The 25771-nt window shown below is 44.4% G+C and overlaps 1 protein-coding gene across 8 annotated transcripts in view; it reads right to left on the reverse strand.

Moving 5' to 3' along the window:
* LOC140896406 (coagulation factor V-like) overlaps positions 1 to 25771 on the reverse strand; it is an 81114-nt gene that overhangs the window by 48780 nt on the left and 6563 nt on the right. For 4 of the 8 annotated variants that reach the window (XM_073308175.1, XM_073308184.1, XM_073308192.1 and 1 more), the window contains 8 exons: positions 21781 to 22115; positions 15538 to 15784; positions 12089 to 12180; positions 8635 to 8757; positions 6144 to 6356; positions 3696 to 3839; positions 2911 to 3132; positions 2027 to 2192 (listed from right to left, as the gene is read on the reverse strand). In XM_073308175.1, coding sequence (XP_073164276.1) covers positions 2027 to 2192; positions 2911 to 3132; positions 3696 to 3839; positions 6144 to 6356; positions 8635 to 8757; positions 12089 to 12180; positions 15538 to 15698 — 1121 coding nt within the window. In that variant the 5' untranslated portion in view covers positions 15699 to 15784; positions 21781 to 22115. Of the gene's footprint in view, positions 1 to 2026; positions 2193 to 2910; positions 3133 to 3695; positions 3840 to 6143; positions 6357 to 8634; positions 8758 to 12088; positions 12181 to 15537; positions 15785 to 21780; positions 25459 to 25771 lie in introns of those variants that run through there. The other 4 variants (XM_073308223.1, XM_073308232.1, XM_073308213.1 and 1 more) reach the window with 3 other exon arrangements.

Consider the following 25771-nt stretch of genomic DNA (forward strand, 5'->3'; position numbering starts at 1 on the left):
GAGGAGAAAGGTGCAGGAAAAGGACAGAGATGTGCAGCAGGAGATGCTAGCGCTTCTCAAGCAGCAAACAGACATGCTGCAGACTCTTGTTGAGCTTCAGGTTCAACCATCTTGTGCTCGCCTCCTTCTGCAGCCCAAAGAGAACTGCATTCTGGGACCTCTGGGGCCACTGCACTATCCCTACCACCACACCCTGGACAATCACAGCTGCAAATACACTGACCTGTGTATGTGGAAACTTGTTGGATTTCCCAACTCCAAACTGAGTCCCAACTGATCAGTAGCAGTCGGGCATTGCAAGTTTCCACAGTGCAATTACCACTCACTTCTCCACTCTCAGTGCAGATCTCATTTTGGTGTTGCTGCGCAGGAGGGCTGGGGTGAGTTCAGCACATAGATCCAAGAACATCCGAAAGTTCTGCAGCCACTGCTCATCTTCCCAAACCTGACGTGATCCCACCCGTCAGTGCTTCTTTCTCCGGCCCAGCTCCAGCTCCATCATGAATGCCATCAACAACTTTGAATTGTTTCTTTCTATGTCCCAGAGCAAATCTAGCCTCCAAGAAATTGTCACGTTCCCTGCAGCTCCTCTGGCGGCTCTGCAAATACTGCAGGACCAGGCACGCCATTCTCACAACACTCATCACAACAGTGCAGAGCTGTGCAGGATCCATGCTTCTGACACAGATAATGGACAGCCAGGAGAGAGGCACAGGTTTGTGGGGATTTTGAGAAGAGGCGTGGAACGTTATGGGATGCAGATGAAATTATGAGATGGAGAACACTGCATTATGGGACGTTGAAATCATGTTCCTAGTCACCCCTGCGCGACTCGTTTTGCATTGATACAAGTGCTGCTAGTGAGAATGCGCACCGCCGACAAAAACAGTGCAGTGTGGACACGCAAAACTGATGTAATTACTGCAGTGGCTGTATGCTGATGTAACTTAGGTGGACATCATTTTGTCACATAGACATGGCCTTTGTCTGCACAACAGCACCCCTCGCCTAGGAAACCACCTGCTGCCTTGTGGTGTCAGACTCCCTAGGCTTCCACCTTGTCCTTGATCCTGCCCCTGTTCTGGCTTCAGCCTTGCCCAGGCTTTGTTCTAGCCTGCTAGGGGTGAAAGCAAGTCAAGTGACTTACCGGTACGCTGGGGCCAGGTCTGGTCCCCGGAAGGGGCGGGGCCTAGGGTTGAAGGGGTGGGGCTGAGGGGGTCAGAGCCAGCTCCAGCCCACCCTGTAAAGGAAGTGCCCCGCCCCTCCTTCTCCTTCTCTTCCTCCTCCTCTTCCCCCCTCTCCCACCAGGGCTCCAGCAGCGGGCCTCTGGAGGCTATTTAAAGGGCCTGGGGCTCCAGCCACTGCTGGGAGCCCCAGGCCCTTTAAATTGCCCCTTGGGGAAGCCGGGCTTCCCCAGTATGGTGCACCGGCTCTTGCTGGTACGCTGTACCGGGGTGTACCGGCTTACTTTCACCTCTGAGCCTGCTCCAATCTTCTCTGTGCCCTACTCTGACTCTGCCCCAGACATGTTCCTGACCTGCTCTAACCCTGTACCCACCTCCTGAACCCCAGGCCCTTGGACTGTCTCCAACCTGGCTTCAACCTTTGGCCTGCTTCTGGTATCTGACTGTGATCCTGACTGGGCTCGTCTATGGACTCTGACCTTGGTTCTAACCCAGCGCCTGTCCCTGGACCTTAGTTTCAGCACTGCCCTGTCCCAACTCTATGTCCGGCTTCGACTACTGCTCTAACCACCAGGCTTGACCACCTAGAACCTGGAGCCTGACACATTCACTTATTCAGCCGGGTAGAGCCCTTCAGAAGCCATTTACTAGGACTTCTACATAGTGCATTCCATAAATACCATGCAACCCTGCCTCTAATATTCCTCCTCTTCTACAAGATTGAGTTCCTGTGAAAAATATGCAGAAGGAGTTCTTAAGGGCTAGGACTTTACATTATATAGCGCGTTTCCTAAGCCGCCTCAAGTTAACATTCATCAGCACAGTACAGTTCACCGTTTTACCTATCAATGGTCTCTGGAATTTCTGGAGCATAATCCCAGGTGACTTCTTCCGCAGCAATGAAATATTCCCAGTCCTTAATCATACGCAATTCCTTAAAGGATAATTTCTTCTTGAACACGTCTTTCCCCGCACATTCTGTTATGTTGAGGTAACCGTGCATTCCAGCTGGTTGAAGAGAGACACAGTACAATGGTTACTGTTAGTCCTATGAACACGGCATTCCTACAGCCCATCAGCTCAGGATGCATGAAAACATTCACTCATTGACCTGAGTCTATTCAGGTTGAAAAAAAAGAAGAGTTCAGGCATTAAGGGTGGTATTTTCAAAAGGGCTTGTGGGAGCTCAGCTGAGAGCTCAGCAACTAACTCGCATAGCCTCCCTTGAAAATACCAGCCTAACTGACAGCAAGAACTGCCCCTTTTCTGTTAAATGAGCCCTCCAACCTTTCACAAGAGGGAATCCACTGATCCATTACAACAGAGATCTCTTCACTCCAGGGGGAAACTAACATCCACTGTTAAAGATGAGCAGAAAAGATTTTTTGCCTACTAAACTGCAAAAGTTCTCTGTTTCTCCTGAAAAAGCTGGTCAATCTCCAGGTTTTTTTTTATAATGAGGCTCATCTGAGCACTTCCCAAAGAGTTAAAAACTAAGTTATATTCATTGTTGCCCTCTAACCCCTTTGCAGCAGTCATCCTAATGAGCCCCATCTTGCAACCCTAATTTAAACAAAATGCCCTGTTTCCACTGATTTCCTAGGATGATCCCAAATGCGTTAGCCACCACATTTGACAAACTTAGCAGCACTTTAGGAGATAAGGAGGAAGAGACAAGAATGACACTCTAACTGTATAACTGCCACCTGAACAGATGTTCCCTTGCCTTGCAGATGCTTCTGGACAAGAGAAGATATCAGCCACCTTCCTTTCTGGCTCACGGTCATGTTTGCTGTGGTCGATGCACCTCCCACAAGGCTGATGGTCGAGACCTTGCGACGATTTTGTTCCAGGACTTGCCCATTGAAATGGATGGAGAAAATCTCTGGTTTGGAGCTCATTCCTATCAAATGCCAGCTAATGTTATCGTATGTGCAAGCTCCTAGGTCTGAAACAAAACAGCAGGGTTCAGAACACAGGCGAATCATCCCAGAATCACAGAATGGTTCATTAATTCCCACTGGTAGGTGAAAAGTGAATACCCACTCTGCACTTTTAATAAAGTCTCTCTGATATCTCAATGGCCATGTCTAGGATGGATACTGTATAGGCCATGGGTGGGATTTTCAAAAGTACTTAAGTGGATTAGGAGTCTAAATCCCATTGAAGCCAATGGGAGTTGAGTGCCTAACTCACGTAGGTGCTTTTGAAAAACCTCACTCCTTATCCAGTGGGTGGCAGGAAGAGATTTAATTGTCTCTCTGCACAAACAGCCACGCCCTTGGAAGCCATGTGCTCTTGGCACCAAGGGCAGACTGCAGGGGAAAGCGGTGGTGGGTGGGAGCGCACACATGCTCCCTTGTGGAACCAGATGCTCAACGTAAGGTTATACATGAGTCTGTGCCACTCTACTCCTTCTGTTTGCTTTCTACAGCCCTCTAGTGTATGCTGCAGTGAGGAGTAATACACAGTTTGTGGACTCTGGCTGGACACCACGAGTACGTACGGTACCTGGCAACGTCCCATTAGCGTAACCATTAATCGTGTACAGGAGAGAGGTTGATTTTTGCCAGCTTTTGCTTTCATCGAACACAGCAAACATCAACACATATTCTTTGTCAAACAGCTTCTGTGTCCCATCTTCCTTCAGGCTTCCTGTGGGAGGAAACAAGAGGTATCAGATAAAGGCAAAAATAAAAGCAGCTCACATCAACTAAAAGGCATCCAGATCTATTCCATGAGCTTTCCGCATGTGCCAGCTGCACCTGGGCACATAGGACGTCTTTTCAAAATGTGCTTGAGGTGAATTTAGTTCTGGGGAAAGGTGCTGGATTGGCAGCTTTGGAGACTGAAAGCCTCTAGCATCCACAGAACAGGTTCAGCAGAGGGAGCATCAGTGCATCCTCCCTCTAAACTACTCTGGTAATGTGCCACAGAGACCATCCCTGACAGTGAGAAAGGAAATTCGTCTTGAGGTCCAATTCAGTCCTTGGCTTCTCTTCTGGGACTACCAGATTAATGCCAGGTGTAGCTGAGTTTCTTTCAATATGAACAGCTGCCCCCTTGGTACTGGACTGACACCCCCAAATCATTTCACACAGACAAGCAAGTACCCTTCACATGGTAAGGATTTTTGGTCATTACTGCCATGGGCAGATACTGCAATGATGAGTGTAGTATAAGAACCTATACAGAAGAGAATAGGACTGGTGACTTAGAGGTGAGATGCATTTATATTGTATACACATATGTATTGCCATCCCACCCAAATCTAGTTTCATCTCACTGTTTCTTCCAATAGATTAGAAACATCAGAAATGCAAACTTGTTTTCAATATATTGCTTGTTTATTTGACTTGTATCGCCCAGACAGTGCTTAATTTGTAATGAAAGAGGTGCTGGGGCTCAAGCAATTTTTTTACTTTCATAAGTGATGCGGAAAGACCTGAGGTGCTGGGGCTATAAACTGCTCAGTCTAGAGGTGCTGGGGCTCAGCCCTGGCAGAAATTAAGCGCTGCACCCAGGACTCAGACAGATATAAATGACTTTGGAGAAGCTTGACACAAGGAAGGAAAATAAATATTTTCAAAATATTCATATACACAGTCACATCAGCTACATCATCAGAACTTTCCAGCAAGGATCACAATAAAACACCGAAGGGGAAAGAGCTCTGATGAGAGGAGGAGACTATAATAATAGATAATTTATAATACAAGAGCATTAACATTCCAAATTCTTGAAAGGAACATTATTGACTATGGTGTCAATCCTACAATGCAGTGCGAGTGGGCAGACCCCACACTCACATGAAGCCTCTTGAAGTCATTGTGTGCGGAGGTGAATTTGTGTGTATCACATTGTGGGCTCTGGGTTTTGTTTTGTTTTGGGAACGACTAAATGTACAAACCCATTTAATCAATGTGCTTTACCCAAGTCATTCCACACAACAAACTTTTCTCAAGGAAGGAGAGAACCAAACTAAATAACTCATATACTAGCCTTTAGCAAAGGAAAAATATATAATCCTGTGGAATGGATGGCTCGGGGGACTGACAAGGAGCTAAGGAGACTTTCCCTTAGATCACCGATTCATGTCCATCTCAGATCTGCTGCAAATATCTAATGTCTGTTTGAGATCATATAGAATAGCAGTTACTATCAATGAGGGGATGGAGCATGCTCAGTGAAGACAGAATCTTTGGAGATTTTAGCCACTAAACTCTAGCATGACACTACTAAGCATGTGCAAACTGAAATTTTTCAAAGGCTTATAACACAGCCAAATTTTGCAGATTTTCACGTGAACAGAAAAAGCGCATCCCTAACAGAAAGGCCACTCCCCTTTGCCAAATTTCACATTCCTGCTCCAAAGCATGAGGATGCTAGAGTTTCTCAACAAAACAGTCTTAATGGTTTTTTAATATGCGCAAAACAAAGTGTTTCTTCCTAGCCTCGTTCTCGGAAACAGTTGATCAGTTTTGGGTACAACTTTCCAAAATAATTCCATCTGAGGCAGACACCTGGAATGGTAAATTCCAGCCTGAACAGTTAAAGTTTCACAAAGTTATAAGCAACTGAAGTTGGGGGTCTCAAAATGGGAAATGTCAGGCAACTTTAATATAAAACGGTGTTACCAGCCCTGCCTACAATTAGAATTATTCCAGAAACTAGTGTGCATTACAGCTAGTCCAGAACACTGTAACCTTGAGCCCTAAAATAAAGACAGAGGAAATAAAAATCAATTTTCTCTAAACTGCCTGCCCAGAAACACGAGAAGGGAAGAGGGAAATGAAATGCCTTCTCACATTATGATACAATCTTCAAGCTTGATTTTTATATTTTTTGTTTTTATCATTACCAGAACAGAAAGCAACACTATCAGAATGTGCTAGGCCACTGAAACAGTAGACCAGCCGACATTTTATAGCTTTTGTCTACCCACAGCATTTTGGTTACCTTTTTTACATATAAGCAATGCTCCAACCAGACCAGAGTTAAAGTCCACCACCATGTTCTCATGTGAGTAATAGATATAGGTGAGACAGGGAGGGTCGGCTTCTTTAGGCCCAATTTCTGCAGTGATCTCCCATGTGTATTTATACACCAGGCCTGAAGGCACAGCATCGTCCAGTTTTTCAAAAGAAGATGTTCGGTCAGCATACAGGGAACCTGCATAGGTAGAAGTCGAGAGAGGGAGGTAGAGGTGGCATTGAGGGAGGGAGGGACTGATGAACGTGTGAACAGGGTTTTTACGACCATTGCCACCCATACACAGAGAGCTTGAGTCTTCTCTCACCTGCACCAGCTTTACAATGGTGTAACTCCATTCACTTCAGCAGAGTTACTCCCGATTCTCACTGGTGTCCCTGAGAGCAGAATCAAGACCAGTAGTCGGTTTCATTTACCCAGGCTGATGTGGTGGGGGAGCATAGTACAACTGCTCAGCCTCTCCATGGTTGGAGTCAGGAGTGATTGAGAAGGTACTAGCTGCCCAATTCACCAGCTCTCCACTGATCCTGGTCCAGCCTCCCTCCATAACACTGGCCCGGTAGGAGCTACTGCAGCCTTCCGACTTTTGTGCATTACAAATCTGAATGGTGATAACATTGCATTTATGTATTTAATTTGTTTGCATTGTCTACAGCCAATAAATATGTTCACTTAACAAGAAGGCTTCCTGGAGGTTATCAAAATTCTAGCTGCAAATAAGATGAGAAATCAGTGAAATATCACCCTGAACCATCATCAAACAGAATCGGAGATTTTCAGTGACATGTGATCGTTCCTCAACACAGAGCTCGACTCTGCTCCCACTCAGCTGAGAGCAAAACTCCTCTTGGGCTCACCATACGAACAAGGCATTAAAGAAAACCTCAGAGAGCTCTCCCGACAAACTGATTAATAGCAAGGAACAAGATCATCTAGAACTGGGGGGTGGGGTGGAGGAGGGGTGGGCTGGGAAATCTTGGACGTTTTTGCAAAAAATGTATTCACACAGTTTGAAATTTCAACATCTGAAAAAAATCCCAACCCCCTCGAGAGTTGCTGAAAAGGGAGAACATTTTTCCAGATATTGTTTCGAGATTCAAAACATTTCAACCACCTATGACATCATCAACCCTAATGCAATTAAATATTTGCAAGCTGACAGCCCACGTGCAGTCACTGAAACCAGTGCAAAGGGAGTGTAAAATGCTACCATTCTGACATGGAAGTGCTTTACATTCACTTTGCACTGGTGAAAATGAGACACAAAGTGCAAATTGGGCGCATATTCAGTAATAACGAACCCATTACCAATGGTGGCAAATACCTTGAACTCTAAAGCCTTGGAACTGAAAGAATATAAATACATTTTCTTTAACACACACATTTAAACATTTACTGTATGGGAGGATAGTTCCCAATCTTTAGGGTAAGGTTCTTTCTGAAAACTGTAGGTGTTTGGAGTAAACAGCGTGTGAGGAGGCAGGACAATGTTGTGCAGTTCATTTAGTGCATAAACAGCCACAGACTAGATTCAAAGGTCACAGGTCATCAGTCTTTGGGGGATTTTCTGAGCATTTCCTCCCTCACCACTCTATTTTCTACCCCCTTGTTGCACTTGCAGCTCTATGCAATCTAGCTGATTGAGCGCCAGTTAGAAGAAGTTAACATCAAATTGGATTCCATCCTTAATTTTATTAATGGATGTTGGTAAATCATTTGGCAGGATAGAGTGGCACTGTTTTAAACTGATAGCTTTACTCAAGTTTGATTTGGTCTCTATGGCATTCTCGACAACCAGCAGGATATATTAGTACCATGCCTCTAACAACTGACAGCCACAGGCCAGATCTTGCAAGAAGCTGAGCTCCTCCTGGGAGATACCAAGTATCCTTTGTCATAGTCCCTGGGTAGGCCACCCCTTCTGAGACCCTGTTCCAGTCCCCCGACTGCATCCCTTTCAAGTGGCAGGGCTGTGCCTCCACTTCTTTTTGGGGTGAGATCCCCTGATCCAACCACTCCCTGACTTGGTCTCTGGGTCACACCTCCCTGGTTGCCAACCATGATATTGAGCAGGCCCAACAGCTTGGCACCTGCAAGAGGTTCTCCTGGGGAGCCTGTGGTCAGTGGTAGTACGCAGTGACACAGAAGCAGCCTCTTCAAAACAAAAGTATGATTTGTTTGCCAAAAGGCACACAGCACTCAGAGAGATGGATTGAAAATAAGAGACCTATACACAGACGGTCTTACCTACACTAGGCATTCCCCTCATGTCCCTAGGTAGCCTTGGAGCCCATGTTTTCTTGGGGACCAAATTACATCCTGCTTGCTGCCCAAATTACGACCTGACATCAAAGGTCGATGGTGTCCATACCCTGGACTTGGTTTTCAGCCCTTCTCTATCTAAGATTATATAGTCTTGAGTAGAAAAAAAGAATAGATGGCATTTTACAGCACATACCTTCTGATAGTTTGTTGTAAGCTATGCCTTGTGGGTGAATGCTCAGTGGTTTGTTGGCCATGTTCTTAAAGTGAACTACTAAAGTGTCTCCCACTTCAGCATGCAGAGTTGGTCCCAGAAGTCCTGCAGAAATTCAGCATAAAAAAGAAAAAGAGATAATGAGCATCAAATGGTGCATCTTAGTGAAAGGGAGACAGGTACCTTCTCCTGAGTGGGAAAGTGAACTCCTGTTAAAGGACAAGTTGCACAAAATAAAGGCAGAGGATTTAATGCCAGTGCAATGAGGATTAATGCTATCCAGTGATTTAGCTGTGAAATACCTGGATGGTGGAAAGGCAAACAAGGATCGAACAAGATGTTGCCCAATGTAAATGAGGTCGTGAATTATATATTCAGCAAAGGACACTGAAAATCATCGGAAAATTCTGCACATGAACAGAGAAGGCTGTTTCCTGGAGATGGAAAGTTCAGTGAACAGACAGCTTAAAAGTTGGGAAGAGGATTTCTCCCTTTACAAATTAGTCACCGGTACTACCAGAGTTTTAGGAAAGCAGACAGAAGTCTTAGGGAGTGTTTAATGCAACATCCAGAGCAACAGCCTCCACAACACAAAGTATGCCTCCACTTCAGTGGGACATGCAGTTGCTAGCATGGGAATGCCTTGCCAAGCGGCTTTAATCTAGATAGCACGGCTAAGAGTAGCAGAAAAGAGGCAATAGCGCAGACCCAGGTGCAGGTTAACAATGTCAGTACATACCTGGGAGGAGCCCACACTGAAGCCCATGCTCCTGCATCTTCTTTACTACTTTTAGCCACGTTAGCTACATTTAAGCTAGTGTGGGTATGCATACCTGCACTGATATCACACTTCCCAGTGCAGCGTAGATATACTCACAATCAGGGAAGAAAAGCTCCTTCAGTCACAGAACGCATGCTGAGGAAAAGGGGTTGGTAAGAAAGGTATTGTAGCGATGGCCTGAGGCATCTTCCACTGCAGTCAAAAGGATTTTTTCCATTGACATTGATGCACAAATGGAGCAAACCCTTGCAAAGGTGGTTTCTTTTTATTTAACTAGACATTTACCTGTAAATACATAGCACCTGTCAATGAGTAGCACCTCACTCCACCCAGTGACTGCATCATAGGGAAAAGCCAGCTTTACCCATCCTATCTGAGGGGAGGGCTTTTATGGAACAATGAAAAGTTACCAAAAGATAGAACAAAGGAAGCCAAGTATTGGAAAGGGGCATATCAATGCAGCCACCACACAGGAAGGGGAAGCACTGTGCAGGAGAGAGCAAGGTCACAGGCTGGGGGAAGGAAACTCCATGTGGGATAAGCCACCCAACATGTAACAGCCTGCATGAGGCAGGGGAAACCCTGCCTGCCTACCTTCCTGGACACAGGTGTCCCTCCAAGGACTCCCAAGGGAAGAGTGAGCTAGCTAGGCACATTGCGCTGAGGATGGTTCTTGTGTTCTATATCATCTGTATTGTCTTGTGCTTTATGTGATTAAGTAAAAGAGCAATTGTGTTAGGCTCTGTGCAGAGCGTGAGAGTATGTTATCTGCTTCACAATTATCACATGCCTCCTGTTCAACTAAACCTTGGAGTGGAGTGTAGGGAGAGGGTGGGTTTGAGTACAGGAGTGGTGGAATCCATCATGGGGAGTACTAAGGGGAGAGCCTCTGCAGCTGTGCACTGGTCCAGCATGAGCCCAGGCAGAGGATGGCAAATGGTGTCAAACAGAGCCTGGGGTTGGAGGATTGAGTGTGATCAGTGAGACTGTTTTGCACAGCGCTACATGTGTGGGAGATTGATAGCAGTGGAAGGGAGCAACACCCACATTTTTCAAGTTCTGGAAATACACAAACCGGCTTCCAGAAATGGGTGCCCACATATTCTGCAAATGCTGCAGTAGTGTACGCCTGTATGGCCAGCAACGGCACCGCATACAGACCCATCACACAGATGACGTTCTAGGAGCACGAATGATCCCACAGAAAGGATCATTCTGCAACAGTATGATCATAGCAATATATTAGAAACATGCAATAGGCAAGACAGTCAAAATCTCCTGGTTATGAAGCTGAAAACAGTCAATGACTTACATTTTCAAAGGTGGCTAGTGATTTTGGGTGCCCAGTTTGAAATACTGTAAAGTGGCTTGATTTGCAAAAAGTGCTGAGCCCACCTGACTCAGAAAATCAGCCCCTCTTAAGGCATCCCAAATCAGTGACCCAAAAATGGGAACTCCAATTACTAGTCACTTTTGATTCATAAATTCCAAGGCCAGGAGGAACCATTGTCATCAGCTAGTCCAGGGGTCCTCAAACTTCATTGCACTGAAACCACCTTCTGACAACAAAAATTGCTACATGACCCCAGGAGCGGGGACCGGAGTCTGAGCCCACCGGAATCCGGCTGCCCCGTGCAGGGCGAGGTTGGGGGAGTGCAAAGCCAGACCCCCACTGCTCTTGGTGGGGGGGCCAAAGCTGAATCCCAAGAGCTTCAGCCCGAGGTGGGGGGGCCTGTTACCTGAGGGCCTCCCACACACTCAGGACTGAAGCCCTTGGGCTTCGGTCCTGGGCCCCAGCAAGGCTAATGACAGCCCATGACGACTCCATTAAAATGGAGTCGTGATCATTTTTCCCTCTAAGCTGTGCCATGTGCGCGCGCACACAGATCCTAAACCCTCTGCACATGGCGAAACACGGCACGCATAAAAATTTGCACAGAAGTGATTTTTTGCACACACAGGGCCTGTCAAAAATTAGAGGGAACATTGTCATGACCCACTTTGTGGTCCCAAGCCACAGTTTGAGAACCTCTGATCTAGGCTGACCTCTTGTATAAGAGGCCATAGAACGTCTCCAGAACAATTCCAAGAGCAGATCTTTTAGAAAAGCTCTGAATCTTGATTTAAAAATAGCCAGTGACGGAGAATCCAGCACAACCCTTGGTAAATTGTTCCAATGGTTACTTACTCTCACTGTCAAAAATTTACACCTTATTTCTAGTCTGAAGTTGTCTAGCTGCAACTTCCAGTCACTGGATCCTGTTATACCTTTCTCTGCTAGATTGAAGAGCCCATTATTAAATATTTGCACCCCACGTAGATACTTATAAACTGTAATCAAGTCACCCCTGAGCCTTCTCTTTGTTACGCTAAATAGATAGACTCTGAGAACTCAATCACTATACAGCATGTTGTCTAACCCTGTAGTCATTCTTGTGGCTCTTCTTTGAACCCTCTCCAGTTTAATCAATACTGATAACAGAGGCCAATATTTTTAAGGGATTGGGCTTTTGGCTCCTGGGCTATAGAGAAGAGCCACCTAAATTCTCTCTATATTTGCTTGGCTTGCAGTATATGCTAGCCGTGGGTATACAAATACAGGTACGTTTTCCTGCCCATGGAAGACATTGGCGTTGAAAGTTATTTTCTGCTTACCTGAGAAAGTATCTGTTGGTTTTGCTTTCTTAAAATCTGCTTCATACTCTCTATAGGCAATTTTCTTAAACACAGGCTCTGAATTTTCTAATCTGCAATAGGAAGTATTAAAAGAAATAAATTAAAGGTAAAGCTCCTTAGCTATTCAGTGTGGTCCAGTGGAGTGGGCAGGAGACCGGGCCACTGGAGACCTGGCTTCGATTCTTGGCTCTGTCACTTGGGTAAATCATTTCATTTGTTTCCCCTCCCATTGTGTCCATTTAGAGTGTAAGCTCTTGGGGACAGGGAGTCTCTTAGTACATGTTCATTCAGCACTTAGCACAATGGAGCCCCAGTCGCAGGTGGGGCTTCTGGACACTATTGTGAGAGAGTTTAATAACGTAACAAACCACGTTTTGCTATGCTGTGGCTCCTTTCGGCTCTACTGTGAGGTTGGTATTAGTTTCCTTATTTCACAGTTGGGGGAATAGGAATCCAGAGGGCTGAAGTGACCTGGCCAAGGTCACAAAGGAAGTGTACTGTAGAGATGGGAGCAGAACCTGGATCCCCCATCCCTGTGCTTCATTTTCAACATCACCTGCAATGATCTCAGCACAATCATTCAGTGTGGCAATTATCTGTAACTGCTGTGACTTTTAGGTAAAAAAGAAAATGTGATTCGTTCCCCTTTGAAAGAGCAAACTGGCCTCTTATAAGGTAGCCCAGGGATCAAAGCCATTCAGGAAATTGCTTCTTGGGAAATGTGGCAACTGTCTTTACCTTTTGATGCATAAAAGTATATGCACAAATGGATCCCATGCCCTGTGCTGTAGAAGGAACCCAAGCAGGCAAGAGGAAGAGCGCACATGGCTCTTGGATGATGGGTGTTGAGCTGAAATGAAGGTTGGAGGGGCAGAGCCGCTACATTTTGCGTCATGCATCCCTAGCTGATTGGTAGATTTCTTGGTAACTACTGCAGGGGGCGTTCAGCAACAACTCCCTCTCAAAGTCTCCTACCTTCCTTTCAGGAATGTAAGGCACAGGCTTCGTAGGGGGAAGTTGATGACAGTACACAGACAGGGAGACAGGGCAGGTGGATGAAGGGGAGGTCAGCCCATGGTGATGGCTCAGGATCCAGCCTCTGAGTTCAGAGCAGATCTGCTGCCCTGCAAGGCTGTGGATTACCCTAAATCACTCTCCCGCAAGGAAAGAATCGGGCAGAAACGCCATAGGTGTCTACTCCATGGGGAGCAGAACTGGGGACCCTATGAGTTAACAGGGATTTTGTCATTGACTTCAGCAAGAGAAGGCTCTGCTCTATAGAGCTCACTGCTGAGTTTTTGCCTGCAAGAGTTTGTCCTCACAAAGGTGATATGTGACCTCATGTTATGATGTTTGATGGAACTTGCCTGACCAACCCTGGGGCGTAGGAAGAAGGCAGTTATGACAAAAGGAAGAGAATCATTAGAAAAACCTGACATTTTTTCATGAAAATCTTGAATTGAAATTTCAAAAATCTGAAACGTTTCTCCCAGGATTAGCAATAATGTACAGCCAGAAATAATCTTTGACCAGCCAGTGTGCGTAAACAGAGCCAAACCTCTAGCCAGCTTGGTTTCTATACACAGCGATGAGTGGGAGACATACACGTAGCACAAAAGAAACCAAAGAGCAGCTTGGAAACGTCATGGACGTATGAAGGCAAGCCCAAACGGTGTATGTTTGGAGGGCAGGGTGCACTGAAAAATTACACCTGGTCATATCATACACAGCACTGCCAGCCTCAAATGTTCAAAAACATGAGATTTTGTTTGTAAAAAATTGCCCAAAATAGAGCAGTCCTATTGAGACCTGAGTTGTTTTTAGTGTTGGTGTAGCTGTGTTGGTCCCAGGATATGAGCAAGACAAGGTGGGTGAGGTAACATCTTTTACTGGATCAACTTCTTTCTGAGTTAGCAGCCAATAAAAGAATAGGTAATCACTTTAGAGATCAATTAAATGCATTCAGAAAAGTTTTGGGCCCCCTTTCGAGAAACATTTGAATAAAAAACATTCAAACGGATCAAAGAATGTCCGACTTCCATGCCACCTAACCCCTCCGCCTTTTCCCTCCTGGGTCCCTCCCTCCTCTCCCTATTCATGTAGGTCTCCTATATTATTACTGGTTTCAGAGTAGCAGCCGTGTTAGGCTGTATCCGCAAAAAAGAACAGGACGACTTGTGGCACCTTAGAGACTAACCAATTTATTAGAGCATAAGCCCATGAAATTTGTTAGTCTCTAAGGTGCCACAAGTACTCCTGTTCTTTATATTATTACTGTAACCTCTACCCTACTGTGTTACACCTATATAGTACTGTCTGGTTTTGTATGGTCTGTTCTTGCAGCTTTGAAGAGTTGTAAAATTGCATAATTCTGTTGGAGATCCCATGAAGCCTGCAGTATTCAGCAGCGTATATCAGCTGTAAGTCATTTACCTTTTGGTACTTATTGGGGGGGTTTTTAACCACAAAAAAAAAATACTAATCCCAAAAAATTTGTCAGTGTTGCCATGGGAACCTGAAAGTGAAACTGAGCAGAAAGCATGAACATGGTGAAACTGACTGTTGTGTATTCATCACCTCAGCTGAAGAAATGTACTTAGTAAGCAACCATAAAGAAAGTAAACTAGATTATTCATTTACATTTTTAAAAATCTATGGTGCTTTTTGTAAGGATCTTTTCTTATTTAAAAATAGATGTAATTTTGCCAACTCTGGTGATTTTTTTGGTTAGTTCTGCGACATTTGATGTTTTTTCTTAAAGCCCCAGTCACTTGAATCAAAAGTTTGCATGAGAATCTCAGTTTTTTAAAAAAATAAAAAATAATTACCCCCCCCCCCCCCCAAAAAAAAACAGTACATTTTTAGTGGTTGCAGAGAAAACTTGGAAAATGTGACGTGAGTGTGACCAAAAAGCAAATAAAAAGAACTTCAAATTTCCCCCCAAATGATGAGATTTTAAACAGATAATAAATGTTGAGAGTTTTTTTATTTGCCTTGTGGCTTTTGAGCTTTTCTACACAACTGTGAGGGCCAGAAACTTTTTTTTACTGTTGAAATGAAAGCTGAGATTCTGATGTTTTCACCTAGCTGCAGAATCTCCCGAGACTCATGCAAAAATTCTCAATGTAGGATTGACCCCAGTGACAGTTTGGGGGGCACAGAGGACATGGGACTGAGTCCAAGTTTGCCTTTGTCAAAATGGCATCAATAATAACGGCTCCAAAAAAAATCACATGGTGTGAATAAAACAGCTGATAGCATTGAACTGAATTAAGGGCTTCATCCAACTGGAATCAATGCAAAGACTCTTATCGACTTCCATAGGCTGGATCAGGCCCTAAGCCCAGCTCTGCACAAACTCCTCAGGAGACTCAAGTCCCTTTCAGCCCAGGAGGGAGCTGGTTGCCTCCACATCTTCCTAGTCTTACCTGGACTGTTCTTTGGACTGGGGTCTGTAGCTCCAGCTGGTGGTCTCTGCGGCTATGTAGTGCTCCCGGACCCGAGCTGCTCCCACCCGATGCCACGCCAAACCTGGCCACCACAAACCAAGCAGCATCAAGAGAAGGAGGTGCGTGCAGGAGAGCCCCATGGTGCAAGCTCCTGCTGATGTCACACTGGGAGCCACATGAGGCAGTGGCTGCTGCTTTTGCTGCTACTGCTGGGGAAATGCTTTCACTGTGGTTCGTGATGCAAGAAGGGGGGGTGGTGTTAGTGACACCCAGGTCATTGCTCTTCACCTCCTCCTGCTGCTGACAGGAATCAGAGGGGAGATAAACAGCTGCTCAGGCTGCCTTTCCCTCCCTCCCCCACATCTTCCCTGCTGTGTGCCAAGCACAGAGGACAAGCAGCCTCAACCACATAAGGCAGAGTTGGTTGGCTGGGTCGCTGCCTACTAGGGCAGTAGGGTATTAGGGGCAGCGGCCCAAATAAAAACTGTTTATGTGGCTGAGTTGCAGGGTGATGAAGCGTAGGGGCAGTGCTGGCACTGGGGGCAGGGACCTGGCTAGAGATGCCACATATCCGATGAAGTGAGCTGTAGCTCACGAAAGCTCATGCTCAGATAAATTGGTTAGTCTCTAAGGTGCCACAAGTACTCCTGTTCTTTTTGCGAATACAGACTAACACGGCTGTTACTCTGAAACCTGTCACATATCCTTGGATTTCAGGGATTATTCCAATTTTGAGGGGGAAGGATCCTGCATCCTGAAAACCTGGCATGCTGGGTGATAAAGAGCAAGAAATAGTTCAGGGCCTGGGGACTGACAGGCTCTAGAGACTTATAAAAAAAAGTCTCTAAAATGATTTTCTTGAGTGAAAATTTGTTGACATTGTTGAAATTTGACATCAACATTTTCAAGCCTTTTTGGATAATTTTTGTTGTTGTTTTTTTTTTACATAAAAAACAAATCAGAAACATTATCAAAATGGATATTAACTTTTTTTAGTTTTCTCCCATTGTCAGGTTTTTTTTGGTAAAAGAAAAATAGCTGATTTAGGTAAATGCAAAGTTCCAGTGATCTTTTTGACAGTGTCTTTGCTAAAAATTTAAACAAAAAAAAAATAATGAAACTACAAAAAAGTAAAAAAAAAAAAAATCTAACAAAGAAAACTAGGTTCAATTTAAAACACTTTGAACCAAAAACATGTTGGCAATTTCACCCAATTAATTTTGGATGTAACCAACCCCCAACTCTAGCTCTGGGATACATTTACAGGGCACTTGTCCATGCTGTACTGTTCTAGTCTCTGGCTCTCACAGATGCATAGATTTTAAAGTCAGAAGGCACCATTATCATTATCCAGTCTGACTGCCTATAAGACACAGGCCATAGGACTTGCCTGAATTAACTCCTGCTTCAAGTCTAATAACTGTGATTGAATGAGAGCACATCTTTTAGAAAAACATGCAACCCTGATTTAAAGATTTCCAGTGACAGAGAATCCACCACATCTCTAGTAAATTGTTCCTATGGTTAATTACCTTCACTTAAAATGTGCATCTTGTTTTCAGTCTAAAAATGTCAAGCTTCAACTTCCAGCCATTGGATTTTGTAATGCCTTTTTTCTGGTAGATTAAAGAGCAGTCTATGTTCAGAAATCTCTTCTCCATGTAGGTACCTATAGCATTTGTTATACCTTTGTCTGTTGGACTGAAGAATACTCTTATCAAATTTTTGTTCCCCGCATAGTTTCTTCCAGATCATTGACAAAAATGTTAAACAACATAGAAGAATCGATCCCTGTGGGATTCCACCAGAAAAACACCCATTGGATGATGATTCCTCAACTCTCAAAATGAAATTGTAAATGTATCAGTTAGCTATGTTTTTACCCATGTAATGTGTGGCATGTTCATTGTGTGTCATTCTAATTTCTTGACAAATTAAAATACCATGTCAAGTGCCCTACAGAAGTCTAAGTATGTTACATTGACACTATTACTTTTAGCTAAATTTGTAATCTCATCCAAAAAGATATCCAGTTAGAAAACAGATTTTGTCACCCTATAAACCCATGTTGATTGTCATTAATTACATTATCCCTCATTACGTCTTTCATCATCAAGTCCCACATCAGCCGTTCTATTATTTTGCTCGGGATCCACCTCAGACGGACAGGCCTATAATTACTTGGTCCTCCCATTTATTTTTTTTTAAGTACTGGCATAACATTAATTTTCTTCCAGTCTTCTGGAACTTCCCCAGTGTTCCGAGACTTATTCAAAATCAATAGCAGGGGCCAGAGAGCCCCCCAGCCAGCTCTGAAGATTCTTGGATGAAAATTATCCAGACCTGCTGATTTAAAAATGTCTAACTTTAGTAGCTGTTGTTTAACATCCTCCTTAGTTACCGTTGGAATGGAAAGTATTTCATCATAATCATATGAGATGAAACTACTGTCTTGCTTTTTCCCCCAAACATAGAACAGAAATATTTATCAAAACACACATCTGCCTTTTCTGTGTTATTATTGACAATTCCACTATTTCCTCTAGTAATGGACCAGTTACCATTGTAGGATTCTTTTTGTTCCTAATGTATTTAAAAATTTCTATGGCAAGCAGAAATAAGGACAAGAAAATTTCTCTTTGTGTCCTTTTGCTTCTTTTCTTAAGTTTCTACCGTTACTATCTTGTGATTTATGTTAATTTCTATTAACTTCTCCTTTTTCCCCATTTGTCATTAGAACAAATGGAAAAAAGGGGAAGTTGATAGCAACTAATATAATTTATATATAAAATTTTACTGCTGCTTTTACTTCGTCTCTCACAGCCAGGCAGCTGTCTAACCAGCGTAGTCTTGCACCTAAACAAACAGTGGCGGATTTAGAGTTAGTGGGGCCCTATGCACAGCTTCATTTTTGGGGCCCCCACCCCGGTAGTGGCAGCTGGGAGCCCCGAGCCCTTTTAAAATTGCCAGGCCCCACGGCAGCTGCTTCTTCCCCCCCCGTCAGCAGCCCTGGGTGCAGGGGGTGCTGCAGTGCCCCCACATTTTAAGCGGGGCTCCACTGCTGACCTGCACCATTTATGTTAAAACATAGTGTTAGGAGCACAGAACTGCCCGGTCCCCTGGGGAGACAGGGAGGTGCCCGAGCCCGGCCACGGGGGCTACAGCGGCTAAGGCGGATCGCAGCAGCCTGCATTGCAAGGACTCACCGGAGGTGAGCGTGTGGAGGCAGCAGTGTGCTCAGGTGGCCGCCAATGGAGCCCAGCCCCCCCCTTCAGGTGGGTGTTCAGCCCAAGTGGGTCTCTGCCCACTTCTCCTGGCTGGTCAGTGGGGCAGCAATGGAGCCCACAGAGCCCTGGGCGCAGGGCGCCCGCCGGGACCCTAGGGTACCCCAGAGGCAGCGTACGAGCAGAACTGCCATGGGGCTGTGGAGGAAAGGAGACACCAAGATCTTCATGGCCGAGGACAGCTTCGGGTGCCCCGGCAGACCCATGCTGGCTGGCCTGGAGAAGTGGGCAGAGACCCATGGGGGCTGAACACCCACCTGAAGGGGGCGGGGGGGCACAGCTCTGTCGGCAGCGACCTCAGCACCCCGCTGCCTCCATGTGCTGATCTCTGCTCGCCTCCCCTGGCCGCTAGGTCCTTGCAAAGCAGGCGGCTGCGATCCCCCTTAGCCGCCACGGCTGTGCTGCAGCCCCAGTGGCTCGGCTCAGACACCTCCCTGTCTCCCCAGGAACCTGGGTGGCTCTGTGCTCCTAACAATATGTTTTAACATCAGTGGCGCAGGGCGGCAGAGCCCGCAGAACCTTGGGCACGGGGCGGCAGCCAGGAACTCAGGCAGAAGCGGAGCCCTGCAAAAAACATGGGGGTACTGCAGCACCCCCGTACCGCTAGTCACCATGCCTATGTTTTGGGGCCCCCAGTCGTTGGGGGCCCTGTGCCACGGCACGGCATGTTTCAGGGTAAATCCGCTCCTGAAAGCGAACAGCAATTTTTAGTTCTGTGATCAATTCCTCTCTGTTGGTTAAGATGAAGGGAGCTGTAGCTCACAAAAGCTTGTGCTCAAATAAATTGGTTAGTCTCTAAGGTGCCACAAGTACTTTTTTTTTTTTTTGCAAATACAGACTAACACGGTTGCTCCTCCTCATTTAGGGGAACACGAGAACATGAGATCTCCAGTGTATGTCACTCAAGCTGAAGTCCTTTATGAGCACACAGCTTTTTTCCCTTCACATTATAGATAGGTGGTCATTGTGATGTTGCACCCCATAATGCTTTATGGAAATATGCCTATGAAAGTAAATATGACATAACTGGAATATGTTTCATGCTAGATATGCCATGTAACACATCTCTGCAAAGGTTATGATCTACTGGATATATTGATCCTATTTGTATACCTGTATCATTTTTGTATTTGAAGTTTTGAATATTGGCTATGTTCTTGTTTAATTTTAAGTAGCCTCAGTGAAGCAGTTGGCCAGCTTCCTGAGAAAAGACTATCTCAGTAAGTGCCCAATCAAGAAACACTTAAGCTAACAATGAACTTGGAGATGCCAATCCACATCTGAGCTTCCCTAGGAATGTGGCCTGGCTGGTAAGAAACGGAGTCATGCATGCCCATGCGACTCCAAAACTCAATCTTGGAGCTGGATTCTTGATAGGAGAGAAGAGGGGGTCTCCATCCATAAGAGAAAATCTATTAAAGCCCCTGGGAGACCCCACCATTTTGTCTTCAGGTGACACAAAAGATAGCCTCTCCACCCCAGGGAGATGCCTGAAAGAAACTGGAACAAAGGACAATAGCTACAGGGGTACTTGTGGCACCTTAGAGACTAACCAATTTATTTTTTTGCGAATACAGACTAACATGGCTGTTACTCTGAAAGCTACAGGGATGTGAGTGATTGCTGGACTCAGACTAGGAGGTGGCTAGTCTGAAAAAAACTTTTTAGAACATCTCTGAGGGTGAGATTTTATCTGTAATCACTTTCTTACTGTATTAGGCATAGACTTGCATGTTTTATTTTATTTTGTTTGATAATTTACTTTGTTCTAAGAAAAGGAGTACTTGTGTCACCTTAGAGTCTAACAAATGTATTTGAGCATAAGCTTTCATGAGCTACAGCTCACTTCATCGGATGTATTCTGTGGAAAATACAGTGGGGAGTTTTATATACATAGAGAACATGACACAATGGGTGTTACCACACACACTGTAACCAGAGTGATCACTTAAGGTGAGCTATTACCAGGAGGAGACGGGGTGGCGGGGGAACAGACTTTTATAGTGATAATCATTTCCAGCAGTTGACAAGAACGTCTGAGGAACAGGTGGGGGGGATAAAGATGGGGAAATAGTTTTACTGGGAGCTGGGCATCTGAGTGCTGGAGACAGGTGCACTTCTTAAGCTATTTTCAGTTAAGCCTGCAGCTTTTGGGGGACGTGGTTCAGACCTGGGTCTGTGTTTGCAGCAGGCGAGCGTGTCTGGCTCCAATCAGGCAGGGCACTGAGGTCCCAAGCTGCCAGGGAAAAGGGGCTCAGAGGTAGTCTCAGCACAACAGTTGGCAGTCCCAAAGGGGTTTCTGTGATCCAACCCGTCACAGTCATCCTGTTCTCTAATGTGATTTCATGGTCTGTAGCAGACATCAGTTAATACCCCATCTTCAGCTTTGTCGGTTAGACTATCGATCCATAAGCATTCAAGATAATTTGCTTCCAAACTGTCAGTGACTCAAACAGGTAATGCCATTTTTGACAGAATGCCACTCTCTCCCCCGTTTTGCCCACTTAATCCTTCCTAAATACATTATAACCATTAATTTTAATATTCCAGTGGTGTGACTCACCCCACCAAGTTTAATACATACTAACCAGATCAAATTTTCTGCTCATAAATGCAGCAATGCCAATTTTTCTTGTTTATTACTCAGGCTCCTAGCATTGGTGTATAGGCAATTACAGAATTTCTTCTCTTCACGTCCCTTGATTACTTCCCCCCACCCCAAACATCCCAATTTTGTTCTGAGTGCTCATTATCTTCCCTCTTTTTATCTTCCCCATTTGTTATTAGTTTAAATCCCCTCCTTAACTTCTGTAGCTAGCCTCCTGCTAGGAGATTAGGTCCCCTTCTACTGAAATGGAGGCCATTCAAATTGTACAGCCACCTCCTTACATAGAAGGTGGACCAATTTTCCACAAACTAAAACCCTCCACTAATTTACCTAGCCAACAGCTCACTTCCAGTGTCTTCTGTCTTCCTTTGCTCCTGGGACAGGAAGGACTTCAGAGAAGATCACTCTGACATTCCTCTCCTTCAGCATGCTTTCGAGTTCCCTGAAGTCCTCTATAATCTGTGAGGTATCATGTGAAGCGGTGGTGTTAGTGCAGATATGCACCATGACCAGTGGATTTTTGCCCACCAACTTCAGAAACCTATCCAGTCTTAGAGTGACATCTCCCATCTTCTCTCCAGGAAAACAGCACACTGTCCACCTGTCTCAATCCAGCATCTTTCCCTAAAGCGAAATCAGCTCACAAGAAGAATTTAAGGAGTGACCTGAAACAAACAAACAATATGCCATGTTGGTCTGTGTATCAGCTTGGCTTGTGTCCTAGGGGCTTGCAGGTATCATGGTACCACCTCTATTTTGGAGAGAACGCCACCTGCCCAACATACAGCCTTTTCTCCAGGAACAGGAAACAGGCAGACATGGGTCGGTCTCCTAGTGTCAAGGTACGATCTTTGCCTGGGATGTCTGTCACTTTATGTTTGACAGAGCATCAGAAGTTTTGTTGCAAGGCACTGATGCAATGTCATGACCTTTGTCTCATTTGACTAACTTTAAATAGTGGCAGCCCTACATCCCGCACCATTCACATGTGGGATGGGAAGGGCAGGAAAGAACCTGCTGCCCTAAATGTGAAATGCAGGTCACTGATATTTAGCACAAAGCATCATTCATTAGATGCACCTACATCTCAGAGTAGGGCTGACACACAGTCACATCTATGAGAGAAAGCTTTGTGTTGCTATTGTGTGCATTTGTTGGTTTCCCCATCACAGTCTTACTCTCCCAGCAGAGAGGGCTTAAGACTGCCTGTTCCCAGACATGATTAAAACACATTAGAGACCCTACTGTGTTATAATCACTCTTCCTTCTTGCCAGTATTCCTTTAAACACCATTGAAATCCCTCCTACCAAAGTCAACTACTTATGCAAACTTAGGAGACACAAGGAGCAGAATCAACTATGAAGTCCTGTACGGATTATGCCATGTGGATCTGTATTACTGTGTTCAGTGCTTAGTTACTATAGATGTGGGTGAAAAGATGGTAGACAGATAGCAGGTACAATAGATACAGCAAACAGAGTAGAAGCAGTATTTTTCCTGCCAGCTCTTATTTCTACCCTTTTAATGACTTATTTTTAATATACTAAACAAGCAGAAGGGAAGGATGGTCTTGTGGGTAAGGCACTGGATTAGGACTCAGGAGATTGGGAACCTATTCTGGCTCTGCCACAGATTTTGTGTGTGACCTTGGACAAGTCACTTAACCTCTCATTACTTCAGTTTCCGCATCTCTAAAATATGGAGGATAACCCTAAAGACTGATGAATGGGGGAAATGACTGTAGTATTATTCATGAATAGTGTGCCTCACTTTCCCTATTACATGTTTTGTTACTGACTGAATGCCAAGAGTTAAGTCAAAGAAGGCTATAAAAGGGTTATTAAAAAAAACTGAGCAGAAAAGGTAAAACAATGACAAAGATGAATCAGCCTCTGATACACACCTTTAAGCAGCTAACAATGGCTGGGCCATCAATGGGGGAAGGTTCCACCTGTGTGGCTCCATCTATGCCAGAATGGTTTACACTTCCCAAGGGCTAAGACTGGGATCAAAGGAGATATAAAACCTGAAGAGACCATAGAAAAGGGAGTGGGGTTGGGTGAGCTGGGAGAGGCTACTCGGTATATCTGAAAAAGCAGACATGCTGGAAGACTCCCTGTGATGCACAGGGAGCATGCTGCAAGCAGAGTATGCTGTTCTTCTCAGTTCCAAGATGGGAATAAGCCAGACCTACCTGAGCTATGGCTAGAGAGGTTAAGCTTAGGTAAGGAAATATGCATGTAAGACTGTTTACTTTATATCCTGGCTTTGTGTGCTTTTTACCTTGAGTGGAAGACTAAATGATGCTTTGTTTTAAAGAAGCCATTTCTGTGACACTGCAAACTTATGCTGTGTCAGGCTCCCAGACAAAAACAACTTGCAAGTGCCAAGCACAGTTGGACTTGCTGAATTAGTCCTGCTTGGCACCTAAGAGGTTAATAACCCAGGGCCTGGGATGAGTGAGCCAACTGAAGAATTCCACCCCAGGAAAGATAAAAGCACTTGTGCGGGATGCAAAAAGGGTAGGGCAACAGTGAATTGGGCCCAAAGTTCTTAACCATGGGCCTAATCCCGCCCATTGAAATCAATGGCAAAGCTCCCATTGACTTCAACAGGGCAGGAGGCGGTAGTGCATGAGAAAAGCAGTGGCAGGTACTTTTATTGCTTCTCTTAAACGAATGAGCTCCCCTACCTCTATTGGCCAAAAGAATAACTCAGGGCAAGATCTGACCTTTCATGTTCCACAGACCTCTCCCTGTTCTGTAGTATGTTTAAACTGAGAGGAAACAAATCCCAGGAGTACTTCTCACACAGATGATCAGATATAGTAAAACTGTGGCTTCCACACAAACCAAAATCCATTTCAAGGGCGCTTGTTTAGAAGCCACTGGTGGCTTTGTGTCTGAACCACACATGATTAAGTGAAGAAGGGCATTTTCTAATAAATTAAAAATTGTTAATTTTTTTATTAGATTTCAAATTACAAAAATATTTAAAAGATCACTGCCAAAACAATCTTATTTTTTAAAAAATGTCCTTACCTGTGCTACTGTCATCTAAGATGAACACAGAAGGCTTTCTGAAAGAAATTACTTTTTCCCCATTTATGTTGTGTTTATGTGCTGCATGTCCCTCAGCTTGAACAGTGAAACAAAGCTCTTCAGTTTCACCTTCTGAGTCTAGTAAGTTTACTTTTCTGGGATTTTTTTGCTACAGCATCAGGCTATTAGGTTTGTGTTTCCAACATTATAGGGAAATGTTTAAATGTCCAAAGAAGTTCTAATTGAATTAGTGAAAAAAATAATGAAAATATATATATCCATATTGGGTTTTTTTAAACAAACAGCTTTTTGGCCTAGTACTTGACAGTGTCCCTCAGAGTGCTTATGTCAACATCTCAGCTCAGATATTTTATTCTCTACTAATGAGAAAAATCTAAATTCACAGATTAAAAAGACAAAACCAAAAACCATTTAAGGAAAATCCTAGATGGAAAGTATGCCTTCATGTCTGTTTCACAGATTCAAGGCCAGAAGGGATCATTATACGATCATCTGGTCTGACCTGTGTAACTCAGGCCATAGAATTTGCACGGCACCTAGTTCAATGAAGCCCCAGTCCTAACTGGGGCCTCTAGGAGCTACTGAAATATAAATATTAAACAATAATGGTACAGAAATGGAAAATAAAATGTCACTTTAAAAAGAGTAGTAGAAGCAAATCCATGTTATCTTACTTATTAAAGCGGTTGCTAGATGATCTGTTACACACAACAAACAAGTTCAGGGTCACAGATTCAAATCCTTCTTAGCACAAACCTGAGTATCTAATGATAATCCCAGCAAGAGAAAAGTCTCTTGGAGAGGTCATGGGTTCACAAGCCTTCAGGAGATCATCTGTTAAAGATACAGTACACACTATAACTTCAACAAGCAGCAACCTTTCATGGTGCTTCTGTCTGATGGTAGATTTGGCATTATATGATGCTATTACAAAATATTCATGAAGCACTGTAAAATTAGAGTACTTTATAAATGTAAAAAGAAAAGGAGTACTTGTGGCACCTTAGAGACTAACCAATTTATTTGTCAGTCTCTAAGGTGCCACAAGTACTCCTTTTCTTTTTGCGAATACAGACTAACACGGCTGTTCCTCTGAAACCTGTCTTTATAAATGTAGAAGACAAACTCTGTGCCCTAAAAAGTTTATATTCTAAATAAGGTAAGGGAAAACTTAGGAGAACAGTTCAGGAAAGGGATATCCATGTTTGTGCCACACCTGAAGAGACTCCTGTAATAAATTGTAACAATCCTCCATTGC

The sequence above is a fragment of the Lepidochelys kempii genome, chromosome 1 (assembly GCF_965140265.1).
Source record: "Lepidochelys kempii isolate rLepKem1 chromosome 1, rLepKem1.hap2, whole genome shotgun sequence".
NCBI classification, from domain to species: domain Eukaryota; kingdom Metazoa; phylum Chordata; order Testudines; family Cheloniidae; genus Lepidochelys; species Lepidochelys kempii.